The 14957-nt window shown below is 36.9% G+C and overlaps 2 protein-coding genes across 4 annotated transcripts in view; one reads left to right on the top strand and one right to left on the bottom strand.

Annotated features, from left to right (window-relative positions):
- Positions 1 to 14957, top strand: part of RB1 (RB transcriptional corepressor 1) — a 312963-nt gene that overhangs the window by 225219 nt on the left and 72787 nt on the right. The window lies entirely within an intron of this gene.
- Positions 11881 to 13907, bottom strand: LPAR6 (lysophosphatidic acid receptor 6). Its single transcript, XM_024569650.3, has one exon. The coding sequence runs from the start codon at positions 13168 to 13170 to the stop codon at positions 12136 to 12138; it is 1035 nt and encodes a 344-aa protein (XP_024425418.1). The 5' UTR covers positions 13171 to 13907; the 3' UTR covers positions 11881 to 12135.

Genomic DNA, 14957 nt, shown 5'->3' with positions numbered 1-14957 from the left:
GACCCAGATTATTTCCAATAATATTTAGTTTCTGATGAACTAACTATGTTTCATGTCAGGGGCCAATCTGTGTAAGAGGTTCAGCTCTTTCCTGCTTGGCACTGATGGCAGTTCTGTGTAAGAGTCAAGCCTGGGCCACGGCTCTGAATTCCCCTGGATGTGCCAATTTGTGCACTCTTAGCCCAGCTGGTTTCAGTGAAATAGGGCTCGAGGAACCAGTGCATCTTGTGGAGGCTGAGAAAAGTTCAGAAAGGCCCCCCCTGGTGTCTTCCTTGCTTTCCACTTCAGATATGCGCCCAGCAGGGGCTTCTTGAGCCTGGCCTGACTCTTCTGTAGAGCTTTCCTGTTGTGCATGCAATCCTGCAGGGGAGGTGCTAGGGACTGTCTTCCCTTCCCATAGGCTTTTACTCTGCTGGGTGTGGAAGGTCTGCCTGGATAAAAAGACTCTCAGGCTCTCAGCCTTGGCCCTTCTATCTCCCAGCCACTGCCCTTGCAGGAGACACAGTCCCAAACTCTCCATTCTGCATAGCCCCTGGCTTGCTAGTAGTGCCAGGTGGGGAGAGACCCAGCAGTTCCTTCACTGTGCCACTTTCCGAACTCCCTGCCCAGCTGATTTCAGTGGGAATGAACTGTGCTTTCAATCTGGTCTCTTTGCTAGCAGAGCAGCTGCCCACATGGTACCTGCCCAGCCACCCTTTAAAAATGTCCCTGTGTGGCACCTACACTGTAATACTGAGTAACTGTCTGGATCTTCACTCATGCCACCTCCCCCAAAAGCTTTAAGTCTGTCTTGGTCATGGCTGGCTGCAGACTGCCAATGCCTCTGACCAACCCAGGTGTGGCCCCTGATCATTTTAGGTGATAGACTCCCTCTCTGGTACTCTCCTGGTTGGCGCTGCAGCTATGGATGTATTGTTTGCTGTGTGTGTGTGTAGCTGGACCTCTCAGAGTCTGTATGTTACAGAACAGACGTGGTGGGGAGTGGGTAGACAATATACTATTATGGAAAGGAACCCCCCCTTTTCTCTCTCTGGGGGTCCCCCCACACATACCTACTATGTTCACCTTGCCTGCCGCCAGAGGAAAGACGTCTCTCAATGCCAGAGACTGGTGAAAAGGAAAGGAATTATTTAAAAGTTATACAGACTTTAGAGTAATGACTTAAAGTCTTCATTAAAATACTAAAGTCCTTTAGAATACCCACAGATGCACACAGTCCTTCCTTCTCTCTCTGCCCAGTCCGGGGTACCGTATCTCAGGAAAAGAAGTAGAAGTCCGTGATGCAGGCTCCTGGCACCATCAGCTGTATTGACGCCACGGGGTACCCACTCTGCCAAAGCAGTGTGGTTCTCTCTCCCTACTCCACCAAAGCTGTGTGGTCCTCTCCCCTTCTCCAAAACCGTGTGGTCCTCTCTCCAGTATGGCTGCCACACCTGTGTTTAAATCCCAGTGCTAGTCTTCCTGTGTAGCCCCATTTCTGACTCCTCCTACAATCAGTTACACCTGCCAGCATTCCCTATTCTTCCAGCTTTACTGGGCTGCCATAGTAAGTCTGGGCAGGTGTGCCCCATGGCACGGAGCCAATCTTCTCCAAGCTCTCATGCAAGCGCTGTAGCCAGGGGGAGTTGCTTCCCAGTTACATCTTGGGTGGAAGTCACTTCCAGCTCCCTGACTCAAAGCATGGCCACAGCTATTTAACATATCTATGAAACCAGTTAAAGGTTATAGATATGTTAAATGACCATGCCAGAGGTTAGCTGCACAGCTGTTGCTGTACAAAACAGCTCTGAATGGCCCTGCTCCATGTGTCCCTTCCCCCAGCTCAGGCTTGTGAGGATGAGGACATCCTATATATATTTTTCTAATATTTCCTGGACACCTTGAGTTCTGGACCCCATTACAAATCCCTATTTGGGGCCGCCCTCTTGGCTGCACCCTGTTACGTGTATATCCTTCCAAATCACTCTCAGTTAGGGTAAGGAGTTCCCTGTGAAGGACTAAGGACCCCTGACCCGATAGCGGAAGAGAGCTACAACACTCCAATTTCTGCCTGGTCTCTTTGCTCCTGCAGGTGCCATGCACAGGGTATTTCCCCTTCAATGTATAACATCTCCTTACTGGATGGTGCAAAGCCATTCTGTACTCCTTGATTTCAGAACTTCTTATCAGCTAAGTTTCCATTCATAGTTCAGGTTACTTGTCAGAAGATCAGCTGAAAATCCTGAGTTGGGGGCAAGAGCAAGTGGACTCAGCTTCTACCTACTTGGCTGCCATCTTCTAATCTCCAGCTTTTTCTCATGTAACTTAAACTGTGCAGTTACTTTTAAAAATGAGACTATTTCTGGCACAGAATGGCAAAGTGACCACACAGCTTTACCTCTTTTTCTTCCCAAAACCCTAGAAGAGTGATGGAAAAGAAAAAAAATAAACACATCGGATGAAATCTAGCAGTACTGGAGACTTTGAAGTGAAAAGACTATGGAGGGAAGTTGAGGGATTGATTCAGTTTTCAGAATAAGAGTATATTGATGGATACAACAAAGTAGAAAAAACTGCAGCTCTGAATATACACCAGAAAGGGCTCTGGTGGAAGTGGGAAACTTAGTCTCCAAGGCCAAAGCGGCAGGTACAGAGTGGGGCAGTAATCAGAAGAGTTCTCTAAAGTGCTGTCTGCCATTGGCTCTCAAACTTTAGCATATATCAAAATCACCTGGAGCCTTTCTAAAACACAGATTACAGATCTCCAGGACCAGTCCTCAAGTGTCTGGGGAAGATTACTAGAATTTGTATTTCTAACTTGTTTGTATTGCTACTCTTGCACCACATTTTGAGGATTGTGAATTTGAGAACAACTGGTCCACAAAATACCTAGGCCCGTCCCCCACTTAACTCTGTGCCAGCCTATAAGAATCAGGAAAATGTGTCTCTTTCCATACTAATGAATTGAAAAAGATGCCCATGTGGACACATGTGTCCAAGGCTTGGTATACAGAGTTTAGGCTGAAGCCTTGTGCTTTTTTGCAGGGCACAAACTATATAAATACATGCCTGCCGCCCCTCCCAACTTTTGTGTACCTCTGTACACACAAGGTTAAGGCTTCCTGCTGGTGCTGCAAAAGAAGCAGAATAGAAGTTAAGGTAAATCCAGGCTTCTATCACAGACTTAAGAAAGAAAACAGAGAAATAGGAAAGGCATTTTTGCTTAGGAGGCAAATGCAACAAACTACTACACTGCTGGTTTTATTGCCCTTACTTTGATATTTTGGGACACCTCAGTTCAATATCTATTTGTTCATCCCCAAAAGGAAGACCAGAGAAGATGAAGGAGAGAAAATAATAATTAAAAAAATAACAGAAGAAAAATTTCCAAAGCTGACTTCACATGGAAAAGACCCGTAGTACCAAGTAGGGTGAATGATTGTTGCATACAACTTAGTGAGAATTCAAAATTTCCAAGGTAACGAGAAAATTATAAAAGCTTTCAGAGAGAAGAGGTAAGTTATTTACATGGGAATTAGATCCAGATCAGCATCACAGTGTTTATCTAGATTTGTGTAACTGGCCTACTCTGTCAAACATGAGGTTAAAATGAAACAATTTTCAGACATGAGAAAGTTTATTTCTTGACTTATCCATTTTGAAATGAATCTACTAGAGAATATACTTTAGCAAAATGTAAAAGAAACCCAAGAAAGGAGAAATCATGGGGTCTAAAAGAAGAGTGAAACTGTCACAGGAATGCAAAGAGAAAAATATGGGGAACATAGTAGGATTCAGCAGGCCTACAAAATAGTTGTGCCAAAAGAGAAGTCAGTTCCATACAGGATATCTTCAAGAAGAAAGTGGTTTATTTTAACAATGTATAACCTCATCTAAATGGTGGGGATTCAACAAATACAGTTTAAGATTAATAAATCAAGTAATAAGAGTTAGGGTGATAACTGCAGGAATTGAATTCTTGTATCAGAGTAGTATTGGTAAAAGAACATTTGCTTTCTTTCTTTGGGCTTTGGAAGAATTAAATGAACCATAGGTTTGGTGAAACAAAAGGCAATCTTTAGTTTCTTTACATGTTTGTGTGCAGGTATAAGACATTTATTAGAACTACATTCATAAAGACTCCTCAGGGTAGATACTATATGAGTAAATAGATACTAGTTATTTAAAATTAAACTTCACCCCTGGCCAGTGTGGCTCAGTTGGTGTGGCTCATAGTTTGCATGTTTGATTCCTAGTCAGGGCAAATGCATAGGTTGTGGATTCGGTCCCTGGTGGGGGCATATACAAGAGTCAAACAATTGATGTTTTTCTCTTATATCAGTGTTTCTCTCCCTCTCTCCTTCCCTTTCCCTCTCTCTAAAATCAATAGCTGCCCTTGGAAGAGAAAATAAATAAATAAATAAATAAATAAATAAATAAATAAATAAATAAATAAAATGGAAGGAAAGGAGGGAGGGAGAGAGGAAGGAAGGAAGGAAGGGAGATTAATCTTCAGTCTGGCAGGAAAATAATACATAATTTGTTTTTAACTCTAAGCTCCTTCCTTCCAATCTTTACTCTCTTTATTTCAATCCTTGTATACTGGGTGATACAGAGAATACAAAGAAATACAAAACATAATCCCTCTCTTCATGGAGCTTGAGGTGTCTAGTTAGGAAGGAAAGGCATAGCCCATGTAACAAAAATAACTAACAAAGGCAGTAAATAAATACAAAATAAGTAATACAGACAGCACGCATTATTAAAGATTTTGTTTAGGAGTTGAGCTGGACCTTGTAGGAAGAAAAGGGAAGAGGAACAGAGTGAGCTTTGTTGACTGACTGGGGTAGGGAGAGAGGTGAGTATGTGTTATGTGCCTAACTGTCTAGAGTCAAAGTATTAAGTAGTAGACCAACCTGGAGTAGAGGTATCTTGACTGAGAGACAAGAGAAAACAACATTGTGTAGGTTGGGGCTAGATTGTGGTGAACTTTGAACTTTGAAACTGGACTTTTCCCTTCAGGCAATGGAGAATCTGACAGCTTTTACAACTGGACATTAATCAGTACAAGGTGATTAAGTAGGTGAATCTAGTTGAGTTGTCATGGATGGGTTGAAGGGAAGAAATTAGGAAGCAGATGAGTGAGGGAGTTATTGCAGTAGTCCTAATGTTAACATGGTAGCAGTGGTAAAAATAGTTACTAAAAGGAAGGAATGGATGAAAGTTATAACTGACAAGAATGAGAAACAGGCGATGAGGCACAGTATGGACCTTACATAGTATATACATAGTTCAAACCCATAATTAAAGGTGAAGAGCTCAACACAGAAAGGTTAAATGACTTACCTAAAGTTATACTATTTTGTAGCAAAGCCCTGAGTAGAACTCCTGTCCATCTTTTAATGAATTTTAAGGTTCATTTATTCAACAGATAATTATTGAGACATGTTATGTGCCAGGCACTAATAAAGATGTGTGCTAGGATTTTATTTTTTTATTTTTTTTATTTCTCATCCTGTTGGCTTTGGTTTTTTTTGACTATGTAAGACAGGAGGTGGCACATACAGCCCATAGGCCAACCACCTGTGTTTATAAATAGTTTTATTGGAATACAGCCACACTCATTTGTTTATGTATTCTCTGTGGCTGCTTTTGCACTTTTGCAGAGATGAGAAGTGCTCTAGGGTGGTATAATCTGCAGGCTTAAAATATTTACTATTTGATCCTTGAAGAAAAAGTTTTCTGATTCCTGATGTAAAACATTAACATGCTTCACAAAGTCTTATACTCAGTTAAGTGTTACTACCTTCAATATCCCCTCTACACCACTCCTCACTCCTAATCCTGGTTTATTGTTTTCACGTTTCTTTTTGTAAATATAAGCAGATACAGGTATTGGGTTGGCCAAAAACTTCATTTAGTTTTTCCTGTAAAATAAGACTTTTTTTTTTTTTACCAAAAACTTTATTGATTTGGAGATTTTGATTATGTCAGCTATCTCCCATGTAGTATAATGTTGATTGTTCTCAATTAATTTGATCGCTATCAGCTTCAGCTGATCTACCCAACCATGGAGCATCATCCAGCAAGAAATCTACAGCATGAAACTACGCAATCCACTTTTGACATGTCCGATCAGTCAGACCACCTTCTCCATGTGTATGCACATCCAAAGATTTGTGCATACACTGCACACATTTTTTTGCATTTCATTTGTGTTTTTTACCTTTTTTGAAATAATAAAGCATAAAATGCCGGAAATGTTGCATATTTTCTACCATCTTCAATATTAAAATGACTACACAAAAATTACCAATTTTGATGAGTTTTTTAAAATGTATGTTGATATGAGAGCTGTAACAATAAAATCTAACAATTGTTTTGAATGAAGTTAAAAACAACTAATCACTACTAGAGTCATCTTACAGAAAAAATGTAAATGAACTTTTTGCCCAACCTAACATGTTCTCATTTTATCTTTTTCTTACATAAAAAATGGTTACTATGTGTATTCTTTCATGCTTTGCTTTTTAATTTAACAATACTTTCTGGATATGAGTTCTTGGAGATCTTTCTCATTCTTTATTATATTGCATAGTACTACAATGTGTATATTTGCTACAGTTTATTCCATGCTTAAGCAGACATCTAGGTAGTTTCCAGTATTTTCAATTTTAAATAATAATGCACGTTGTACACGTGTATTTTTATATTATTGAAAGTATGTCTTCAGGGTAAATACCAAGAAGTGAGAATGCTAGGTTAAAGGGTAAATGTGTGTGTGTACGTGTATGTGTTAGATATTGCCAAATTCCCGGCTATAAGGATTGTGTCATTTTATATTGCCAGCAGCAGTGTATGAATGTACCAGTTTCTCCACAAGGGCTACTCAGTTGTGCCAAGTAATGACATTAAAATATCCTTCCAATCTATCATCACCGTCATTTCAAAAAAGAGAGATCATTTTTTTTAAATCCTCACTGGAGGATATATTTATGGATTTTAGAAAGGGTGGAAGGAGAGAGAGAGAGGGAGGGAGAGAGAAAGAGAGAGAAAGAAAGAGAGAGAGAGAGAGAAAGACTTCAATGTGAGAGATAAACGTCAATCGGTTGCCTCCACTATGCATGCTCTTGACTGGGGATCAAACCTGCAACCTAATATGTACCCCAAACAGGGAATGAACCCATAACCCAGGTATGTGCCATGACAGGACATCAAACCCACAAACTTTTTTTGGTGTATGGGATGACACTCCAGCCGACTGAGCTACCTGGTCAGGGCAAGAAAGACCATTTTAATAAGAGGAAGGACATAATCAAAATCAAGGATGAGAACAGCTCTTTCCTTTTTTTTGTTGAAGACAAATGCATTTCTACCTTATAAGCAGAGGGATCTTTTTAAAATTTTAAATCTGATCATGTCTCTTTTTACTTGAAATCCTTCCGGACTTTCCACAACACCTTAGATCTTAACATGGCTTTATCATGGCCTATAAGTACATGTAGGATTTCAGCCCTATGTCTCCAGCCTCTTTGGCTTTGTTTTAATCCTTTCAGTATACCAAGTTCTCTCTCACAGGGCCTTTGCATGTGCTATTTCCCTTGCCACCTTAAAGAAACAGACATATCAATGTCAAAAAAAAAAAGTTTTTATACTGGCTTTACTTTAACATTTTATGTGACCCTGTGCAAGTTACTTACCATTTTAGTTCTTCAGTTTCCTCAACCTAAGTAAGGTGAGGTGATTGTTTCAGATGACTTCTAGGTTCTTTCAGTTCTAATCTGTGAATCTACAACACTGTAGTGATTGCTGGGGGGAGGGGGTATAAGGGCACTAAAAGGTAATATAAAAAAATTAGATTTAATTAAATTTTTTAAAAAGTTTTATTTAGCCCAATAAATAAATTGTGAGTTTACCAGAAGCCGTTTTGACAGGTTGATAATGAAACTCAGCACATTCACCCCATAGGTATTATATAACTTGGCTATAAGTGTAAAATACACATTTGTTTTTCATTCTTAATACAAAATTTTCTTAAAATTCCATTAATTTGAAAAATTACTTAATTGAATCTATAGAGTAAAGCAAGCTTTGAGTTTGAAAACTAATTATTAAATTCATGGAATTATCTTTACTTCTTTGGTCCTACCTCTTGGATTCTGTTTTTGCCATTGTCATTGCACAAAATGATGAAAGAGATAATTTTGTATCCTTTGAAGCAGTTATTGGAGTAATCTTTTTTGAGACAAGGAAGAAAGGGTAAACTTGGTAGAGTAAAATTTGCCTGGAGTTAATTTTGTGTTATTTTATTATCCTGGTCTATTGCCCTGTTTAAATGATATTCTTTGTACTTTTATAAAACTGACTGTCAGAAATGGGTAGCAGATATTAGGTAAAAAAGATGAAGAAAGAGATAAAATAGAAATTTGAGAATTAGTGGTTTTAGGATTATGTGTATGTTGATCTCTCCAATATTTTGCTAATATTGATCATTAATACTTGGGTTGATTTAAATAGGTTCTGTGACCTTAAGTTTGTCCACTAGTCCCTTTTAATTTAGAAATTATTTCTTAGAGGTCATGTTATAAATGGATAAATTGTTTTCTAGGCCAATTTATCTAGGCTGAAAAAGCTTTTTAAAAACAATTTACCTTAGGATTACCTTTGTCTACTAGTAAGCATTGTTTATAAAATTTTCTGTATAAAAATTCCTTCACAATGAAAAGAAAGCACTAGGTCACATCTTTCTCCATTTGTGACATCGGGTATGATTGGTATGTAGGCACTAAAATAGTTTGGGTGTTGGGAGGTAATAAAGATAATTGTAGGCAATGGTGACTTAATATATTGACAAAAGACCAGGTTCCTGGTTCATCAGGGGTCCAGAATTGCAGGACTAAAAATCTATTGCTTTAGTCTCTTGCTAGTTACATACCATTCATATATTAAATGTTTCTCCGCTAATGTTCCATTTTTGTATTTTCTGTTCCTCAACTTTCCTTTCTTCCTTTCTCTCTCCCTCTCTCCCTCCCTTCTTTCTCTCTTTCTCTTTCTCCTCAACGGAGGATTATGTTTATTGATTTTAGAGGGAGAAGAAGGAAAAGGTAGAAATTGATTGGCTGCACCCACTCTATACCCCACCTTGTATGTACCTCAGCCAGGAAGCAAACACGCAACCTAGGTATGTGCCCTGGATGGTAATTAAACCCACAACCTTTTGGTGTAGGGCACAGGTGGCACACAAGGCCTGTGGGCCGAATCTGGCCCTCTACCTTGTTTTATCCAGGCTGGCACCTTGTTTCTACCCAGCAGCAGTGCTGAGCTCCTTGCCCATAGTTAAGAAGTAGTTACATTTACATAGCCCTAAAATTACATTCAGCCCTTTGAAGGCAACTGCGAGGCTGATGTGGCCCACAGTGAAAATGAGTTTGACACCCCTGGTGTAGGGAATGATGCTCCAACTGACTGAGCCACCTGGCCAGAGCTGAGTGACTAATTTTCTTAACTATCAATATCTGTAATTAAGAATTATACCTCAAATTTGCTTTTAGTATTTTGAGTGTGGAATATAAAGTCAAGACTCCTTGATAAAATAGTATCTTTAGTTTGTTTAAATTTTCTTTGGCTATATTATATACAATGCATTTATTTTCATATATTCTTTTGGTAATTACTTGGTATTTGCTAAGAAAAGATCATTTCTAAGTTCGGAAGTAATTATTAGGATGCTGGAAAGGTGTTTTCTTCACCTCAGAAATCTTCTCATCTTACTTCTGTTCCTTTGAAGGGAGTTAATGTAGAAGGAAAGATTAGTTAAATTATCTTCTTTATAAAGATGTTGAAAACAATGGGCACTGTTTTTTAGGAGGGAGGGCTTGATACTGTCACTTGAAGGTAACAAAAAGTAAAATTCTCAGAATTTTATTAATATTTGATTTTCTGGGTAAAAGAGAAAGAAAAAACTCTAGCAATATGGTATATAATTTACCATAAAGTGCAACTCTAGCAAAGAAAATAACTTTAGTACTCCTTCTCTAAAGGAGTACTCCTTCTGTAGATCCTAAGATTTGCCCAGAATTAAAGTTCTAAATTTGAAAACTAGTATTTGTTATCTCTTATGTACTTCTTTGTGAGGAATCTTACAAAACTTTTGATTCATCTTCCTGTTGACCAGAGAGCAGCAAAAACTTCACAAGTGAACACAGTAATAACTATCTGTGACTTGTTTTTCTTGTATTTTAAAGTAATATCCATGTTTATGAGATCTTGCTCACAGATCTTTATGCCAAGGAAGGTTCTGAGAAATCTGTTTAACAAACTCCCACCCTTTCCTCCACATCAGTAAGTTGTTACTTGCTTTTCAACTTAAAAATATACAGGGTCAGGGTAAAAGTAAGTCGGGGTAAAACTAAGTTTACAGTTGTCCATATGAAAAATAATACAATAGTAAATAATAAGAATAAATTCTGTGTTTCTGGTACTCACGACTGTAAACCTACTTTTGTCCCACCCTGTATGTTTTGAGTGCTAAATGTATTTGTTTTCTGAAGAATGATATCAAATAAAAGTACTTAGAAGTCAATTATAGCATGTATACTTCTTTTGGGATATAAAGGACCGTGCTTAATTTCTTCACTAGTTTTGTTGTTGTTGTTGTTTTTTAAGGATTTCTTTTGCTTTAAGTTTATCTAAAAGAACCCACAGATCCCTAAAGAAAATGTCTCACTGTTACTTTGTTGAAAACGGGCTTCTCTTGCAAATGACTATGATTCCTCCGAAATCATTGCAGTGCAAACTCAGAGAACAGCAGAACTCAAATTTAAATCTTAAGAGTATTTGTCCAAAGTTGTGTTCAGGACTTGAAAGTGTAAGATGTAAAAATCAGATAGATTGAAAGCTGAATTGAAATTAATTATGTGTCCTTTGTCTCAAATAAAAAAGTACTTTTTTAAGTTAACTTTGGAGAACTGCTTGAATTTGAAAATAAAGATATGTTGGAAAAGGAAAAAGTTTCACTGTAGTTGATACATCCCATCTATATTATAGCTCAAAGCAATACCTTTTTTATATTTAGAGAAATGAAAATGTAGTTGTATTTAGTTATTTGGCCCTGTAGTTCTACTGGTTTTTATGTCCTGATTTTATAAATTATTAAGTATACACTAACATTTTGATTGCTTGAAATAACATTTTCAGCTATTCATTGTTTGGCTTTAAATGGTCAAACATGGAAGGGAAGTAATACATAGATTACTAAGTACCAAGTACCATATTTTACTGTCTTACTATCTATGGTGTTTCTGTAACCTAAAATACTTAAAATACAAGTTATTTAGTGTGATATAAGTATACCTTTAAAATATACTTTTAGTGGTATTTTATTTTTTAAACATTTACATAGCAAAATAACATTTAGTTAGTTTTCTCCTTCTCAATTTTTATAGCATATATCATTATGAAATTGCATGCTGTTAAAGCCAGAAAATGGATCAAGTAGTAATTTTAAAGCATGCTATATACTATGTAGTTAGATATCATCTGCTTTTTTTGAATTGCATACAATTACAAAATCACTAGTATTATCTGTAAGTGTAACTGCTCAAGATCCTCAAATTGTATCAGCATGTCATTCTTCTACAGAATACATTTTTAGCTTTTTTTGAAAAATACTCAAACACTTTTTTCATATTACTCTCTTCTCATTTATGTTATTATAGCATAAGAAACATTATTTGTAGTGTCAATTCAAATGAAATAGAAATTAGACATGTTGAATAAAATATTACTTAAAAAGTTTAATATTTATAAATCATTTAGTATAAAATTACTAAGAACGTCAAATACAGTACAGATGGTCATCTATGATTTAAATCATAATCACTTTTAGATTTTGAACAACTTTTTAAGGGATTTTTTAATGAAGAGGAAGGTACAAATCAAAATGGCTAAGAAAAATAAAATGGAGTATATACAAGAATAGGATATATTTGAATTAACACATTGAATACAACTTTTTTTAATACTAAAAACTTTAAAATGTCCACATGCTTATTTTCTTTCAAAGGTGGAAAAATAGTTGTTCAAGAAAACTTTTCACAGTTGAAGCAACTTGGAGTTCTGTCCCAGTGAAGTTCCAGTGGTTTTATTTCAAGCAGCTTATATTGCAGATTCATTGTCAGATACATTGGTTTTTAAGGTCTGTAGGCTATGTTGAATAAAGTTCTCCGTGCCTTGAACATCAGAGAATCTGGAGTCATTTCTCCTAGCAGACCAGTTTTTCATTTTTATTGAATTCTGAATTGTGTCTGACGTGAAGTAGTAAACTATTGGGTCAAAGCAACAGTTTGTAACAGCAATGCAAAGAGTGATTGGGTACATTATCCTTACTGCTGCCACTGCTGAACAATTAACAAATGTCTGTGTTCTCATAAGAGAATATAAAATAAGGTTGATATTATAAGGCACAAAACAGAAACAGAATATGACCAAATGTACAAAAATCATTTTTAAAACTTTAGTTTTGTTTATTTTGCTTCTACTTAATGTAACAGGTTTATTTAAAGTTCTTAGCACCAGACTAGAACAAGTTACATTTAAAATTAGAGGAATAAAAAATCCCACTATTTCAATGAAAATTACAATCCTTGAGAGATAGTTTTTCCATGTGGCTTCTGGGAAATTTTCAAAGCAGGCTTCTGGGGTATTGTTACCCCGAGAGTGGGTAGACTGAAAAAAAACTGCTGGTGCACTTCCTCCCATCACAATTAACCACACAGCAATGCAAACAATTTTTGCATTTCTTTTCGTTCTTATAGTCTTTGACTTAAATGGGTAGACAATTGCCAGAAATCGATCTACACTAATGCAGGTTAAGAACAGAATGCTTCCGTACATGTTGGTGTAAAACAGCATCACTGAAATTTTACAAAGTAAATCTCCAAATGTCCAATTCCGTGCTGTGAAGTAAAAAATCCTGAAGGGTAGAGTGAAAACGAAAAGCAAGTCTGACATTGCCAAGTTAATCATGTATGTTGTAGTTTCATTTCGCACTTTGAGGGTGCAGATGAAAATGTATATGGCAACACAGTTGGATATTAACCCAAGCACAAACACCATACTAAACATGCACCCATACAAAGTGTACTTAAAGGAATCATCATAGGAGCATTGGGAGCTGTTATTGCTTACCATTATAAAGGCACGTTCAGTTTACTGTGTTGAAATCCTTTGGTCAGCAGCAGCCTCCTTTGGTCAGCAGCAGCCTCCTTTGGTATTCAGATTGTGACCACTTTAAAACCTCCAGTGTATTTCTAAATTCTTTGGATTTTTGGATGGTTTTATAAATACTTCCTTTTTCTCCAGAATTTCCAAAAGAAACATAAAATTTGTTGCTGTAAAATTTCCACTTGGTTCTTCAACAGGAAAATAGTCTCATTTTCTACTCTCCAGAAAATCTGTGAATCCAGGGCTTATTAACCAACAAGCAACCTTTTAAAAAATGTAGTCAGTGAAGCCAAACCATTGGATTAAAGAAATTGTAAAGAAATGTTGTGTTCTGAGATGGAATAAATCCACTCGTTTGGCAAACTTGTATTTCAGTAGTCAGGATGATATTCCAAGATTAAAGTAATTTATGCTCCAGAATGTTTTAAGCTAAAGTTAGCAACTTTATTTCGCTTTTTCAATGCAGACTTTCAGAGATTTAAACATTCCCAATTCAGTCTAATTTACTTCTTGCTTTTTTTAAATGAAGTTTTCCTTTTTGGTCGTCCGGTAGTGGATCCCAGGTGGTGGTAAGCAGAAGAGTCTTTTAAATGTTTCGAAATAAATTCCTAAGCGTGTTAGCTCTTGCTGAATGAGGGCTTTTCTTCCGTTGCCAGCTGTATTGTGTGATGGACTTTGTCTGAAGTGCAAAATAAAGGCTTGCTAGATTTGTAATATGACATCACAGGAAGAAGAGGCTGGGCTTGGACAAAGAAAGGTTTCAGCCCAGTTTGTTTGCAGTTCTTTAATCTGATAATGTGTCTGCTGAGGATGTACCTTGGAGACTTGCAAATGGTCACGGTTTAGCTGAGACTTCTGGCCACTAACTCTTTTTTTGTGGAAATGCCAGCTGGGATAATGGCCATTTATCATCTCTCAGGGAATTTTCTTCCTTTTTTTCCCTTTTATTCTTTCTTCTGGTGGTAATAATTGAGAGAGAAAAAAATCAGTATTAAACCAGTTGTCTCTCTTATTTGCTTTTGTGTTTAGATATGATACTTTTTTTAGAAATAAAATGTGTACGAGTGTTTTTTTAAATTGAAATTGTTAGTAATAATAGAGCATTTAAAAAAAAACTATTTAATGACTGAAAGAGAGAAATTTAATCTTCGGGTGTAAAAAGGAGTTGATTGAGAGACCACTGCTAGTTTTGCCACTGTTAGCCTCTGTTTTCCATAATTGTTCCTTAAGATTTAGTTTAATTGGTATGATTGTGAATGGCTCCAAACCCAGATGTCTTTAGTTTTTGATGAACAACTTTCTAACATTCTTTGCTCTTTTCTATAAAACTGAATTAATATTTTAGGACACTTTCTATTTTTATTTTTATTTTTATTTTTTAATATATTTTATCGACGATGCTATTACAGTTGTCCCATTCCCCCCCTTTATTCCCCTCCACCCTGCACATGACCTCCCATCCACATTCCACCCCCCCCCCCACCTTAGTTCATATCCATGGGTCATATATAGAAGTTCTTTGGCTTCTACATTTCCTGTACTGTTCTTAACCTTCCCCTGTCTATCTTCTACCTACCATTCATGCTACTTATTCTCTGACCTTTCCCCCACTCTCCCTACCCCACTCCCCCACTGAAAACCCTCCATGTGATCTCCATTTCTGTGATTCTGTTCCTGTTGTAGTTGTTTCCTTAGTTTGTTTTTGGTTTTGGTTTTGGTTCGGTTGTTAATAACTATGAGGTTTTTTTTCCATT

Source organism: Desmodus rotundus, chromosome 13 (genome assembly GCF_022682495.2).
Source record: "Desmodus rotundus isolate HL8 chromosome 13, HLdesRot8A.1, whole genome shotgun sequence".
Classification (NCBI taxonomy): domain Eukaryota; kingdom Metazoa; phylum Chordata; class Mammalia; order Chiroptera; family Phyllostomidae; genus Desmodus; species Desmodus rotundus.
This window is presented reverse-complemented; position numbering and strand designations above follow the sequence as displayed.

Coding starts and splice junctions, on each gene's coding strand:
- LPAR6 (XM_024569650.3), bottom strand. CDS start 13,170: ATGGTAAGCAATAACAGCTCCCAATGCTCCTATGATGATTCCTTTAAG.